Genomic DNA, 14346 nt, shown 5'->3' with positions numbered 1-14346 from the left:
TTTCACTGCGCAATTGAAATGTATTGTAAAGTAACTGTTAATACTGGCAGAGAGAGAATGCTTCATTATCATGTCTGTTCTGGAGAATGGAGCGTGCTGTGTCTTCCCATCAACTAATCCTGTGGGTGTGCTCAGTTACTGGAACAGCACTCGTCCTGTCTGGCTCAGATGGACTGTAATTGGCACAGGCGAACACTCCACATAAGGATGTTGTGATGATCACACTCCAGGATATTTGTTGGTTTTCCCAGTCGGCTTCTTCCTGACTTTTGAGAATTTGTTCTTTTGGATTTTGACATTGAATTGAAGATAGACTTGATCAAGATGAGGATAACTTTTCCAAAGTAGGTGACTTTAGTAGATTTGGTTTGTTTTATTCATGTACATGCCCATTGGTGGTAATTGATATTTTACTTATAACATCAGCCTAGCCATTTAGATTCTTTATATTATTTTATAAGAATATTTATCACTTTTAGTTTTTGATAGGAATCACTTTAAAAAAGGAAGAGAAATTATACTTAACTCTATAGTCTTATCCATTGTTTTATCAGGTGACAATGATAATTTCTAAAGAACCTCATCATCTTTTTTCATGAGGCAAAATTTCAAAAGTCTTTTCTAGGCCGTGCTGGATTTCTTGCTCAAATAAGATTGTTATCTCCACGGAGATATGACGTGCAGGGAATGGGTCAGAGTGACCTTGTGAACAGCACAGCTTCATCTATAACCTCCCAAAAGTGAAATAATCTTGTGTGTGTCGTAGATTTAAAGGGGTACGCCGTTCGTAATTACTAGTGGTCCAGGAAAATAGAAATGCAGTTATACACAATGCCATAGTGCAGTTATTATGCATACAAATTTGCTGAAACTTGTTGCTGTATAGCTGTATATCTGTTTGCACAACAGAATTGTTTAAATTAATATTTAGCTCAAGCACATATGCAATTGGAAATTTTAAATTCAAATTTTGAACAAATGTCGGCCCCCCAATATTACTGTCTGCCAGTTGAAACTAGGTTAGATCAATTTTTTTGTAATTTTTTTTTCTGTAGAATATGTCAATGTCAGCTGTTAATGTCATTTTCATGAGCTACATTATGGATAAACATGAGTGCTTGTGTACCTGGTACTGGTCTAGGTCAAATCGGTTGTTTCCCCTTAATTTCAACTCTCTTATCAGGACACCTCTCGAGTAAGGACAGCACTTGTCAGTCCTGACCGTGACCTCAATCGCAGGGCATAGTCGACAGTGTTATCAATGTTGTGAACTAAAGACCATGCACACGTGGTGCCTCGTGGGTAAACATTTCATTACACCTATATGTGGAAGTTTAGATAACAAGACCGGAAAGTGGACTTGTGTCACTGTGTGCATAAATGTGATTGAATAGTTGGGCCAGAAGGCAGTCCTTTTGCTTCTTTGTTTATGTGATATCATTCTCAAGAAAATTTTGGGTAGGTAGAAAGTTGGCAAATAATTTTTTTATCTACAAAAGAAGCTATATCTTTTCAGAATCCCCTAAGGCCCCTCAAATGAACGAATGAATTCAATAAACAGAGTAGACCTCGAAGGGTCAACCCCTAACGTGCCTCATTCCTTTTCAGATCATGACAACCTTTAAAAAAACAATTCCAGAAAGGTTTCTCAGAATCAACAAAGCTTTCAATTCAATTTCAAAATCTAAGACGTTGTCCTCTTCTCTCTATTTCAGGGACTTCAACTGGTCACAGTTCGCAGCCCATGACCCCAAGAACAAGACAGAAAATCTCACACGTGCGATCAACGCCAACTTAACTGACGAAATGGCCGACGATGCTTTTGACAACCTCTACCCAGCAATCATACAATGCTTCGTGGTCATTCTCTTTGGATATTTCGCAGGGCGAATAAATTTGATCTCGCACGTTCAAGCCAAGGGATTGAGTGCCTACACATCGAACTTTGCCCTGCCTGCTCTCGTCTTTCGGAGCATGGTCCTACTGGAGTTCTCCGCCGTCGATTGGAAGTTTTTGGGAAGCATTTTAATCGCGAAAGCTCTTGTCTTTGTTGTTGTGATATGTTTCACTCTGGTCTTGATGCGACCGAGGAACATTGGAAAGTGTGGCTTGTATGGAATATTCGCTACGCAGAGTAATGATTTTGCTCTCGGATACCCTATAAGTGAGTATTGGGAGAAAACTGATGAGTGCTAGAGACATCGGTTTTTTCTTCTGAGTCATACTGTAATGAAGCCATATCTAAACTTGGCAGTCTGACTGCAGGCGCTATTGTATGTTTGGGTGTGCCAAAGTCACTTCAGTTGGGAATGTCAATCTATAGATCCATATTTTTAATTGGGAACAATGCTCAAATAAATTTTTTCACTCTCTTTGGCTATTTGCATATTGAACCATACATTGTACTATTCGAAATAGATTTTTTTGGGGTACTGCTCACTTTTTTGTGAACGATGTTCCAAACCAAGTTCTCTTGTTTTAAAAATAGAAAGCTTTTTTCTTCTTTTCCAGTGTTGGCGCTCTACTCTGAAACACACCCCGAATATCTCAAGTACATCTACCTCGTCGCGCCGATATCGTTTTGCATTTTGAACCCAATTGGATTCGTTCTCCTGGAGATTCAGAAACGTCGCACCTCCGAGCATCATGACGGTGGCTGCAAAGTCCTATGGCATGTCGTCAAGGGCGTGATTACGAACCCGATAGTTTTTATGACCGTGATTGGTATAATTGGGAATTTTGCATTCAGTCAGAAGGTGCCAGTTGTGTTGGATGGAATACTCACTTTATTAGGTAAGGGAAGAAGAGCTTGTGTATGTTTGAAAACTGTGCTCCAAACGGGATCAGAGAAAAATCATTCAACTGCGGTACACCATTCACAAAAATGGAAAACACCGTACGTGTAGGTCTTGCTGAAATTCCCAAGCCATGTCACAACCACACAGCGAAAAATCATTATAAGGAGATCGGCATTTGTGTGATCCTGCGTATGGTGGTGCATGGTGGCCAGTAGGGGTCTTATTCTCCTGGTCACCTTCATCCTACGCCTGAAGAATTGTGCTTTTGATAATCATAAAATCAGCAACTGAGCAGTAGTTTGTTACTTTTTCAGCAAACTCCTTCAGTAGCTGTGCCCTCTTCTACCTTGGACTCAGCTTGGTCGGAAAAATCACTTCGCAAGTTGGAACAGCACTCCTTACCCCAGTTCTGCTCATTTTTGCAAAGTCGTAAGTATTTCCATCAGACGTGCATCGATTCTGACCGACCCATGTGTCTAGAGGTTCCACTTGTGTTGAACAAGCTCATACCTAGCTCCTAGATGTTCGACTCATGTTAAACAAGCTCATACCTAGCAGCCTGGGGTGAATACCTAGGTCGCATTGATGACAAAGTTGTTGGTGCCAGGATAGGGTTCACCATCATGGAGAAGTTAACAGACCTGCATACATGCATATATCAAACTCTGTAGACCAAGTGAGGATCCTAACTTCATAATAGGGTGGTTTTACATTAAACAAACTTTGAGGTATGAATTACAACTTTAGGACTTGTGAAAACTTGTCAAGTGTTACAGAGAAAGTGAGGTGATGTCATGACGTTTATGGAAAACCTGTATGGAACTTAACTGAAATGTTGTGGGGAGGTGAAGGAAGCATGTCGGGAATGAGTTGGGAGACCACTTGATGACTCACATCACAGATCATGACTTGCGTGGAGGTGATCCTCATGGGGCATCAACGAGGCATAAAGATATAAACTCTCTGTGGATAGTAGGATATTCGAACACCTATATATTTTCCTTTGCAGAGTGTTACTTCCGTTCGCCATTCGTGAGGCTGTAAACATCCTTGGTGCTGGTAATTCGACGAATGAAACTGCCAGTCTCGGTTCATTTGGATTCCTGTACGGTACATTCCCCGTGGCACCAACGGTTTTGATTTACGCATCGCAGTACAACATGGCATTGGACATGGTAAGGAAAGAGAAAGTTACTGGCGTGGCAGGGATATTAGATTGGCCAGTCATAGCCCAATCAAGCTATGCCTGCAGCTAAGCCTGCATCAGTCACTACTTGTCATGCATGGTGCAGTCTGATCAGTGGGCATGCCGCGATAGGCAGCTTATAAGGTATGATGTATCTATCTTTAACAAAATTTGTTTCATTCAAAGAAGTGATATAATTTTGCTTGATTAAGTAAATCTTATTCAGTTTGATTACCTTCCTGTGACATTCACATAACAGTGGTCAAAAGGAGGACGGTTACTTGCAACTTAAATTAGGATGGTGTTTTCAAATTTGTGTTGGTTATCGTTGTCGATTTTGAATGCGGTAATGAATGGATAATGAAATGCTGCCTCTTTCAGATTGCCACTGGTATGGTCGTGTGTACATTCCTTTCAGCCCCACTCATGTTCGTCTCCGCCCGGATGATAACCCTGTCGGTCAAAAACAGATCCGACTATCAGGACTTAATACAGAGTACTGCATTTGACGTCAGTATTCTCGGAATGGTTTGTGGGGTAGGTTGCTTTTAGTGCTATTTTGGGACGACCGGCGAGGGGTTTTTGGCCAATGGTATTATTCGATTCACATCATGTGATCTCAAGTTATTGCATCGTATCGTGGTTGTCTGATATCTTTTCAAAATGGAGGAGTTTTTATAACTGAATGAACCTCAATTAAATGAAAAAAGGATTGTTTGCAAAAATAACGGGAACTTTTCGTGTCTGTTTTCAGGTGTGGGTGATCGGAGTCTTCGTGTTGAGTCGAAGATTCCGGAAACTTCCTCACCAGTTGACACTGACCATGCTGGTCATGCAGGTGAGTAGACTTGGTCCGAAAATACTTTCAACTGCCAAATTTTTGTGGGCACTGGGGTTTGGTTATGTTTAACGCCAAGATAATTGTGAGTCAGGATTGCACCCTGGCCTTCCCCCTTTCCAGCTTTCTTCCTCAATGTTTGGCTCAAGATGGCACACTTGAGCAGCTGCATAGCAAACAATGACTCCTCATATAATTTTGTTTCAGTTCTTCATGTGTCTTGGCAACCTCCTCTACTATTTTGTCAACGACATCGACAGTGTCAACTGGCAGCACTACATGCGGTTTATCATGTTCCTAATAAGTGTCCTGAGTACGCGATGCTGGACGGCGGCCATCGCCCTGGCGCTGTGTTTCGTACGAGTGCGTAGTTTCTGCTTCCTGCTGAGGATGCGGGTCTGGCTGTTTATATTTGCATTGGGGTGAGTTTTCCGTCTGCTTGTTGAGATTTGCGCCCTGGCTCGGCACTATTTACACTCTAGGATGTTCAGAAACTTTAGCTGGGGGTATATTGGTGTTTTTTGTGAGGGGAGTATCACACTGCTGTTGCCTTACCTGGTTACTCAACTTCTCTGAATGCTTATGCTGCGGCAGCCATTTTTTGGCCAGCTCCATCTTGTGCTGACATTGGATACCAATACTGATCAGTCAAGCTTACTTTTATCTGATTGGTCGAAAATATTCAAAATTGTTGCCATCTATATTTTAGGAAGAAAGTATTAAATGGGATTGTTTAGAGAGGGTGTAAGAAAGTGGAGAATTCAATTTTTAAGGGGGCAATACATGACGTGCTGATCCAATATGTGCTGCATCAAATCTATTCATAACTTTCATTCTAACAATATGGTTGTTCCATTTCAGTTGTCCTGTATTCATCACCGGAGTACTCATGATGGCTGTGAAGCATGAAGCGGGTGAGGTCGTTGAAGATCCCGCGTTCCAGTATGGGCAGCCTCAGGTATGCCCGGCGTAAAAAATGTGACCCGCCATAATGAAACAAGTCGCTTGTCACTCTGAGCTTGACAGGTTGAGACGGACTGGTTGTTCATTTCACTGTTGTCTGCCTTTTGAGACATCTGACTGAGTACATCAATTTCCTCTAGTATGTCCTTGTGTCAATTAAGGTGATAACTAAAGGTGATAAGGCTTGTTATTGGTTGTATCTATATTTGAAAAACCTAATTGAGCTCTCTGTTGAAAGATTTGGTAAATGGTAACTGCCGTGATTATTAAGTCAAGGTCAAAACCTATTGGCCTACTGAAGAGCGAGTCCAATGGAGCATTTTATAAGTGCCATCAATCATTTTGAGTTAACCCTTTCTTCCAGATCATCTGCTCCGCTATTATAATCTTCCTGTGTCTGGTCACGACGATCGTCAGTCTTGTGGTCGGCCATCGTTACGACCGCCATCGTCTCCATAGTTACGCGCTACTCAACGAATCCACATCCAAACTCCACAGCTACAGCAACAGATCGGTCCGCGTCAAAGCCGAGCCGTCACGAAAGATAACGGAATCGTTTCAATCTGATTCGCTGCCATCTAGTCCTGATCACGAGCCGAACCTATCATATTCGGAGAGTGGTGTCGGAGGCAGTGGGGATCATTTGACGCGGACGTCATGCGAGCAGTGTCCTGGAACAGGAAGCTGTGCTGGTAGGTATTGGTTCACGGACTGAATAATCATTTTAATTGACATGTAATCCTCAGGTACCCTGCCCTTACATGCTCAAGTTTAAAGGTGAATTGTACCTGCCTTACATGCTCAAGTTTAAAGGTAAACTGACTCTTTAAGGAATGTTTAACCCTTTTTCTGCAGCAGCCATTATCGGGCTGGCGCTGGCAGTCGATAACAATGATGAATGTGAAAAGTTCTCTCCAACTATTCAATATTTTTCTTCAACAAGGCATTGAAATGTGTGTCATAGACGAGAGTGCAAGTGCCCAGTGTAGTGTTTTTCACATCTCAGACCAGGGTAAGGTTAGGTGGTGATCCCTGTACAGATTTAGGATAGTCAAATTGAGTCACATGCCAAACTGATTCTCTTGTCGTGTCCAGTTTAAATTGGGCCACGATCTGGGGCTGATGCACCCACAACCCAAAAGCTTGTATAAATACTAACCAATCCAATTATAGATTTTCAGTTTCCATGATAATAACATTTAGTACAGTGGAACCTCCCTTAGCGGACACCTCTCTATTAAAGACACTAGTTTTGATCCCAAATTGGTTGTTTCCATTCAATTTCACCTCTCTAATCAGCACCTCTCTATTAAGGACAGCACTTGTCAGTCCCGAGGGTGTCCTTAATAGAGAGGTTCTACTGTATTAGTATTATATGAGTGTGTTCCCACCTAACCTTGTTCAGATGAACCAAATACTGTAAACCATCAAATTTTTGCGATGCTAAAATATGGCAGATTTACTGCATTTGACCGACAAATTTTAGCTGGCATTTTCATTTTGCCTGTTCGTTTAGATCTCTAATGGCGAAAATACTTTAATAATTTGAAAAACAAAAAGAAAATTTTGGCAAAAAGAAGGCGCCGCAAAATTTTGACGGTTGGCAGTTCCCATGTGTCTCCTTTTAGATTTTGTTTAATTTTAACAGCCTAAATTCGATATTCTATATAGTTCCAGTGTGTTCTCATGTTCTTTGCTGGACTTCAAATGCCATTTGGTTAAGTTTCAGTTTTAGCTTAGCGCCGATCATTATACGGGTAATCAAAATTACGAAAAAATACTGAAAAAATATATGCCATTTTAGAGTCTTCTTTTGATGTGGACAATGGAGGCATTACTTGTACTTGATTATGCAGATTATTCTTAAATCATTTCTAAAAACGCTCTAAACTAGCGTAACAATTAATGGATAATCTCTGATTTCTAATTTCAGGAAGGCCTATCAACATTGAAGATTTAGTTCCCATAAATCTTAGCGGCGCACACCGAGTCCATGCAGGATCAGATGCCAGTGACTCTCCTAGCACTTCCCCTGACATTATAGGTAACGTGCCACATATTATTATGAATAAATTTGACCTCTGTAATCTGGACATCTCTCAATTAGAGACAGCCTTTATCAACCCTAGGGGTGTTCATACATGTGATAGAGAGGTTCGACTGTAAGAACCTTAAAACAATTTTCATCCAAATTTCAATCGCAGAATTAGTTATCAACCACTTGTGTTGTGAATGAATAATGTCTGAAACAAAACTTGCAACTAAAGCAGTTCTGTTCTATCGAAACAACTTTACAATATCTTCAAAGAAACTAATATTTTATCTTCCCGCCAACAGAAGCCGCCATGACAGAGCGGACCTGTCTCCTGGGCGACAAATGCGACACGGTACAACGCCGCATCTGTCGCAAGCGATTACGCGACTACGACAGCTCGGCACATCCACATATCGGTGATGAACTCCTCGAGGAGAGGATCGGAGAATATCAGATCACCCGTCATGTTGTTCTGCTTTTGTTGAATTCGTTATCGATGTTTGTTGTAAGTTATTCTGAAACACCCTGGTTGCAGCGTGGCATTGTTGACATTGCACAAGCACTGTGCCTCATTTTCATGGCAGCGGATGCAACTGCTTGGGTTTGTGTAAAATATAATGTGCGCTGAAACTTATTCCCATGATGAGTGCTTTGAACATGGTGACAGTGATGAAAGTGCTGAAGAAATCCAAATCTCATTCATTAATTGCCTCATCAGATAACCTTGACCTTTAGTGTGCAACCATGACCTTTTGCCTTGACCTTCTTATTTCAGGGTCTCTTCCTGTGTATGTGGCGCATGTTTAATGAGTCATCATCTGGTCTATATATAGAGTTGGAGTTCCTCGATGCGGTGACGTGTTTCGGCCAGGGGTTCTTTGCGTTTGCCGTGTTTGGACTGGACACAGAGCTTGTGATTATGCCATTCGTCAGAAAGTAAGTCAAATGGCCTTGACCTCTTCAGACAGACGACCTTGACCTGTTGTGATTTCTGCTTTTTCCCGCAGTAGATGACCAATCTTTTTATCAGTTGCCAATTCCACAGGATGGTACATTTTCCAGAAAAATTGCCCCCAAGGCGAAAGGACTTGAGGGACCAGTAAATACCACACCATGATAACTGGCCTCACATTCATTTAGTTTCCCTTGCATTATTCAGGGCACAGTGTCTAGCAAAGAGTTTTAAGTATTTGTTGTCAATACAGAAAGTAGAAAGGTAGATTATCTTGAGGAAAACATTGTCGGTCAAGCATGTTGGATGGACAGTAAATGATTGGTTAAGTCGTGTGTGTGTTAAAGGGACAACTTGGGAATAAGATATGTTAGCTTTTTGGACAAAAACGGCTTCCAGCAGGCCCGCAATTTCTCAAACCAGGATCAATGAACAATGCACCGGAACGGGGTGTAACATTAGGCCTGCCTGAAATTCGCAATCCATGTCCAAAACTGCTGTCCAACACTCACACTGGTGAAAATCATTATCAGAGAATGGCATCAGTGTAATAGTACAAGTGGCATCAGTGTAATAGTACAAGTGGTGGCGCATGGTGTCTAGTTTGGACATTATCCTCCTGGCTTGGTAAATCTCGCACCAAGTTGTCCCTTTAAGTCTGTTTGAGTTGAAAGTTGGAGCCTGTAGGTGTGGTTGTCATTCTTAACCCATTTCTTCAATATGAGCTTCCTTTTGCTCCCATTTCACTTCGAATAAAGCTTGAATAAATCTTTGAATATTTTGAAGAGTTTACTGCTTGCAAATCTTTTCTTGCGTGCTTGGAAGCGGGATGTTTTCGGAAGGTGATGCATATCCAGCGTTGATGCGTTCAGCCAGCTTTGGGGCGCTTAGCTATTGTCCTATTGATAACTATCAATTCCAAAAATTTTACTTGGAGTCAGTGTAACAGTGTTTTTATTGTCGGGAATGGACAGAAATCATATCTAAAAGGATCTAGCCCCCCCCCCATCTAAATACCATGCCTGACTGTAGGCATTGATGATGTATTCTTCATTTGCTGTAATAGCTTATGGTTTCATTCTCCCCTCCAGGTGGCGTAAGTTCGTCTATGGGGTGGAAATTCTACACCTGCCTCGACAAGAGGATTTAGATGAAGAAATTCTCCACACGAGCCATCAATTCAATGTTTATCACAAAGAGAACTGCCGGAATGAACTTGCGAAAGACAGAAGGTAAGAAACTGATCCTGTACATTACGGGGCAATATCGGGATGAGGCATATCTGATTTTGAGAGGAGTATTGTTTTTCTCCGAAGTGAAAGGTTTAATTGACAGCAAAAATGGAAAAATCTATGCCACAGCGCTCCGTAAAACTTTGAATTTTCAAAATCGGATGCAAAATAACCATTTTCGAGGCATATTTTGCCTAACTCCAAGGACAACATTTTCACGTGAAATATTTTCAGCTGGGCACTCTCACATCCCTGATATACTAGTGCAGTTAAGGCTAATTGTCGATCAAGTCTACGTTGCACATGATTTGTCAAACACTAATGTATCCCAATGTTATGACAGAATTCCTATTCCTACCTCCAGGTGGCGTCTACGGATGTATCAAGCCGTCTTCACTGGCACTGAATTTGTCGATTGGTTACTCGAGGCCGGCCTGGCACATGATCGAATCGAAGCAGTCGGATATGGACGGCGTTTACTTCTAGCGCGAGTTCTACATCACGTGACAAAGGAACATTTATTTTACGATTTGCCGTATTTCTACCGGTTCGATTCAGACGAAGAAGGTGGGGAGAACGTGTGTCCGGTGTCTGGAAGTCAGCGGTGTGGGATTACACCGGACGAAGACTGAACTTGTTCTGTCCGTTAGAAACACTGTATTGTCTTTACGCGAGTTGATTATGTGAACCCTTTGTTCATGTAGGCATAAACTATTCTGTTTTTTTGTTCAGAAAAACTACGCCGTCCATGCTGTGATATCGATTACTTGACTTAATCAGTTGGAAAGATTTCTGTAACCACATTATGTCAAGTTTTGTAAAGGGTTCTGTGCACGAGAAAATCAGAACATGGGGTGGATATTTTTTCATTGTTGTATTAAAACTCGATGAAGTCCATCCATTGGCTGGATTCAAATTTACCATCGTCGAAAATGAATTCGTCGGGATTTACACTGTTGACGTTCGATCGTGCAACTTCCCGTTAGAAGACCAAGGGTATTGGCAGGGAACAATGGTGACATTCTCCAGTAAATTTGAATCCAGTTATCAGATTGAACTTATAGTGTTATTGTAAACTGAAGGCATACACTAATATTTTTTCATTGTTAATCAACTTATATAATAATCGGAGTACAGTGGAACCCCCCTAAACGAACACCTCTCTATTAATGCAAGTATCAATTCGTTTCTTGTACCCCCCCTCCTCAAGGGTAGTTAAGCTATCACCACTAATCTTTGCCGATGCTTGAGTAGTATTTATTTTTCCTTTAGTGAAAATTTGGCGAAGCTGGAAAGAATAAGGATGCTAATGTGTCGATGTCTTGTCGAACATACAGCCTTACCCAGTAAAATTAGTTCGGTTACTTTATATGACGGTGATAACTGATATATTGTTGATGGTGATGTCTTGACGAAAGAAAAAGTAGCATTGGTGAAAAAAGGGTGATGCTTGAGCCTTAAGATGTCGTTATAGGGTGATAAGGTGTCGTACCCTTGAGGAGGGGGGGTACAAGACACGAATTGATACTTGCATAAGGACACCCTTTCTATTAAGGATGCCGCATTTAATCCCAAACTGGTCAGTTCTATTGCATTTGACGTATGTAATCAGGACACTCTAAGAACGACAGCACTTGTCCGATATCAGTGGATGGAAGCCCAAGTAATCTAGTCGGCAAGGAGGTTCCTTCGACCACTTGCCACAGGGCCTAGTTGTGACGTCATCAGGGTTAACGAAATATGTAATCAGGACACTCTAAGAACGACAGCACTTGTCCGATATTAGTGGATGGAAGCCCAAGTAATCTAGTCGGCAAGGAGGTTCCTTCGACCAGTTGCCACAGGGCCTAGTTGTGACGTCATCAGGGTTAACGAAAGCTGTGCTTACACGTGTAGGTGTCGCGCAGGTAATCAAAAATGCTGTTGGTGAATGGTGTAGTTGGTTTGGGTTGCCTTGCCAAACATTGCTATGTGTAGCTACAATTTTGCTCAAACCTTAGCGCCTCAGTTTTGGCCGACATTTTATTTTCACTCTTGCTGTGTTTGGTGAGACAACCAATTCCCTCAATTTTGGTTTTGTATAAAAGTAAATGTATAAAAGCTCGAATTATTCAAAGTCATCAGATTCACCTGTTAGACCTGTCCATTTTACCTAGGTACTATTCAAATTCAAAGTATTTTTGTAGTAAATTGGTGCATTTTATTGTGTAATGATTATTTTGTATATTGTATGTAATATATTTTATGTTTATTACGCACTCCTGATGCTAAATGTTGTGTCTTTAGGAGGTGTGTTCTAATTGAAATGCTCTGCTTAGGTTTCACTTCTTGAAGTGGTGATTCCCATTTAAGAGGACCACCATTGACTACTCTGTTGCATTTGAAACGTGATTAGTCCACGAGATATTCGGCATGATCCGATAGCCTCATGTTGCAAAACCATTTATGTCAATGATAACAATCATAATCAACATTTATATACCACATTGATGCTGTCCTCAATGTTGCTCTTTAAAGAATCTAATCATCATTACTCGTCACTGCATTTTGACTAAAACTCCTATCAACTCTTTGCTGCCACACTAGGCATAGACCAAGTTCGTATACTGCGTACTACTGGCATGCAGCAATCAGTACTGTTGAATGTTGCCCAAGTTCTGCTGTTCACCACAGTCCCTAGAAGTTTCCGGTTGGTTACACTTCAAAAAACGAGTTGGCAGCTCTGCACTCAATTCAGTGCAGACCTCAACCCTAAGATTGGTTTGGGATCCAGGCTTCCCAGTCAAACCTGGTCAGGCCATTGGTATGGTACACTGTCAAAACCCTGTGGTAGTACAAGGGCTAACTATTTATCGTTGTCACGTCCAAGTAACTTGTAAAATTACTAAGTGTCCATCCGGATGAGGTGGACAGAAATTGTCAGATCGCTGGTAGAACTAATCCAAAGATGTATTTTGTCAAATGAGAGACAATGTTATTTGAAGATAGGCAAGCAATGCCACTTTGTTAATAAAAGCAGAGTTCTTCAATTTATTTGAAGGACTGTGATAAAAGTAACCTATCATATTTGCTCTTCTGTGCCAATTGTCATTGGTGATGTTGTCTTCACGATGTCCTTGACTGGCAGCACCAAGAAGGTTTCTGAGACACATCTGTACAACAGAAGGATGTCTGGACGATTTTGGTGGAGTTTCTACCTCATATCTAGAACCCCTGATCAAAGTCTCACCTCAGTATCTAAGCCGACCCCAGTCGGCCTTCAGTAGAAGACCTACACTCAATCTTGAGCACCTCCTTCATTATTCTTGTTTGTTAGTTAAATAAGTTACATGATCTACTTCTGAGTTTGAGAACAGATAGAAGCTCTACAAAAGGCAGAATGGACCTCAGGTCATCCCTGAATGTCATCTGTCGCCTCAGAATGCGAATATCCTCCACTGTCTTCTGTCACATCCTTGACATCTCAAGCCATCTCTGAACATCTACTGTGTCCCCCAAAGGCGCATGTCCTCTATTGTCTTCTGTCACCTCCAAACATCTCAAGCCAACCCTAAACGTCATCTCTCATCTCTGAAAGGGAATATCATCTACTGTCTTCAGTCACCTCCTCACACTTCAAGTCACCTCGGAATGTCTTCGGTCATATCTGAAAGCAAATGTCCTCTTCTGTCACCTCCCAAACATGTCAAGCTATCCCGGAACGTCATATCTCTCTTCTGAATGCAAATGTCCTCTACTGTCTTCGGTCACCTCCCAAAATCCAAGCCATTCGTACACGTCATCTCCCACTCAGATTGCAAATGTCCCCTACTGTCTCACGTCAGTGGCCAGGTCGTGTTGTCATGAAGTGAATTTGCCAATTCTAGAGTTTATCGTCCTCTTCGTTGACTCCAATGCAGTCAATTTGGCGGGAAAATCTCATTGTCTTTCCATACCGCGTCCGACAGGACGAGACCGGTCCAGTGCGTCCGGAGTGTACCTCTTCGGAAGGGATGAAGCCTATTTCGCTGCAACCAGAGTGTCACCTCAAAACACTATTGCAAAATAACCCATTAGCGCCGAACAGCGGCTGGCGAGAAGAGCTTGGCTGACATTTCGTTAAGAAGAGCAGCGTAATGGATCGGACCGTATTTGAATAATCTTGACCCTCACTGATTGACACTGCTCAGCTTTCAGACAACGCGCGTCAATACACAGAGGCAAAAGCGCTGGAAGTTCAATATGACTTAAATGGGCTAGCTCAGTTTGTCCTCAAATAGAGTGTTTTACATCGTTTAAAGAACGTGGCGAACGATGTTAACGTACCTTCACCAAGGCCATAAGGTCACAAGCGAGACCGAAA

At 41.7% G+C, this 14346-nt stretch overlaps 1 protein-coding gene across 2 annotated transcripts; it reads left to right on the top strand.

The window, feature by feature from the left end:
- On the top strand, positions 1–12490 carry LOC135500281 (lysosomal cholesterol signaling protein-like). 2 transcript variants are annotated; one of them, XM_064791631.1, is made up of 17 exons: positions 1–344; positions 1716–2164; positions 2512–2793; positions 3113–3227; positions 3808–3973; positions 4366–4521; positions 4739–4822; positions 5030–5244; positions 5684–5780; positions 6150–6477; positions 6729–6797; positions 7719–7829; positions 8123–8325; positions 8596–8756; positions 8980–9036; positions 9864–10004; positions 10369–12490. In XM_064791631.1, exons 1-17 carry the CDS (start codon positions 325–327, stop codon positions 10634–10636), a joined length of 2922 nt encoding a protein of 973 aa, XP_064647701.1. In that variant the 5' UTR covers positions 1–324; the 3' UTR covers positions 10637–12490. The 2 variants fall into 2 exon arrangements, with proteins under 2 accessions (XP_064647701.1, XP_064647702.1); XM_064791632.1 differs by lacking the exon at positions 6729–6797 and having other exon boundaries at positions 3–344.
- The last annotated feature ends 1856 nt before the right edge of the window (positions 12491–14346 follow it).

The sequence above is a fragment of the Lineus longissimus genome, chromosome 16, assembly GCF_910592395.1.
Source record: "Lineus longissimus chromosome 16, tnLinLong1.2, whole genome shotgun sequence".
Classification (NCBI taxonomy): Eukaryota; Metazoa; Nemertea; class Pilidiophora; order Heteronemertea; family Lineidae; genus Lineus; species Lineus longissimus.
Note: the sequence above shows the minus strand (reverse complement) of the source record. Positions and strands in the feature narration are given on the sequence as shown.

Excerpts from the sequence above, each read along its gene's own strand:
- LOC135500281 (XM_064791631.1), top strand. The coding sequence starts at position 325 with ATGAGGATAACTTTTCCAAA. Across the intron at positions 3,228-3,807 it reads CTGCTCATTTTTGCAAAGTC|AGTGTTACTTCCGTTCGCCA; the intron begins GTAAGTATTTCC and ends TTTCCTTTGCAG. Across the intron at positions 6,478-6,728 it reads TGGAACAGGAAGCTGTGCTG|GCATTGAAATGTGTGTCATA; the intron begins GTAGGTATTGGT and ends TTCTTCAACAAG.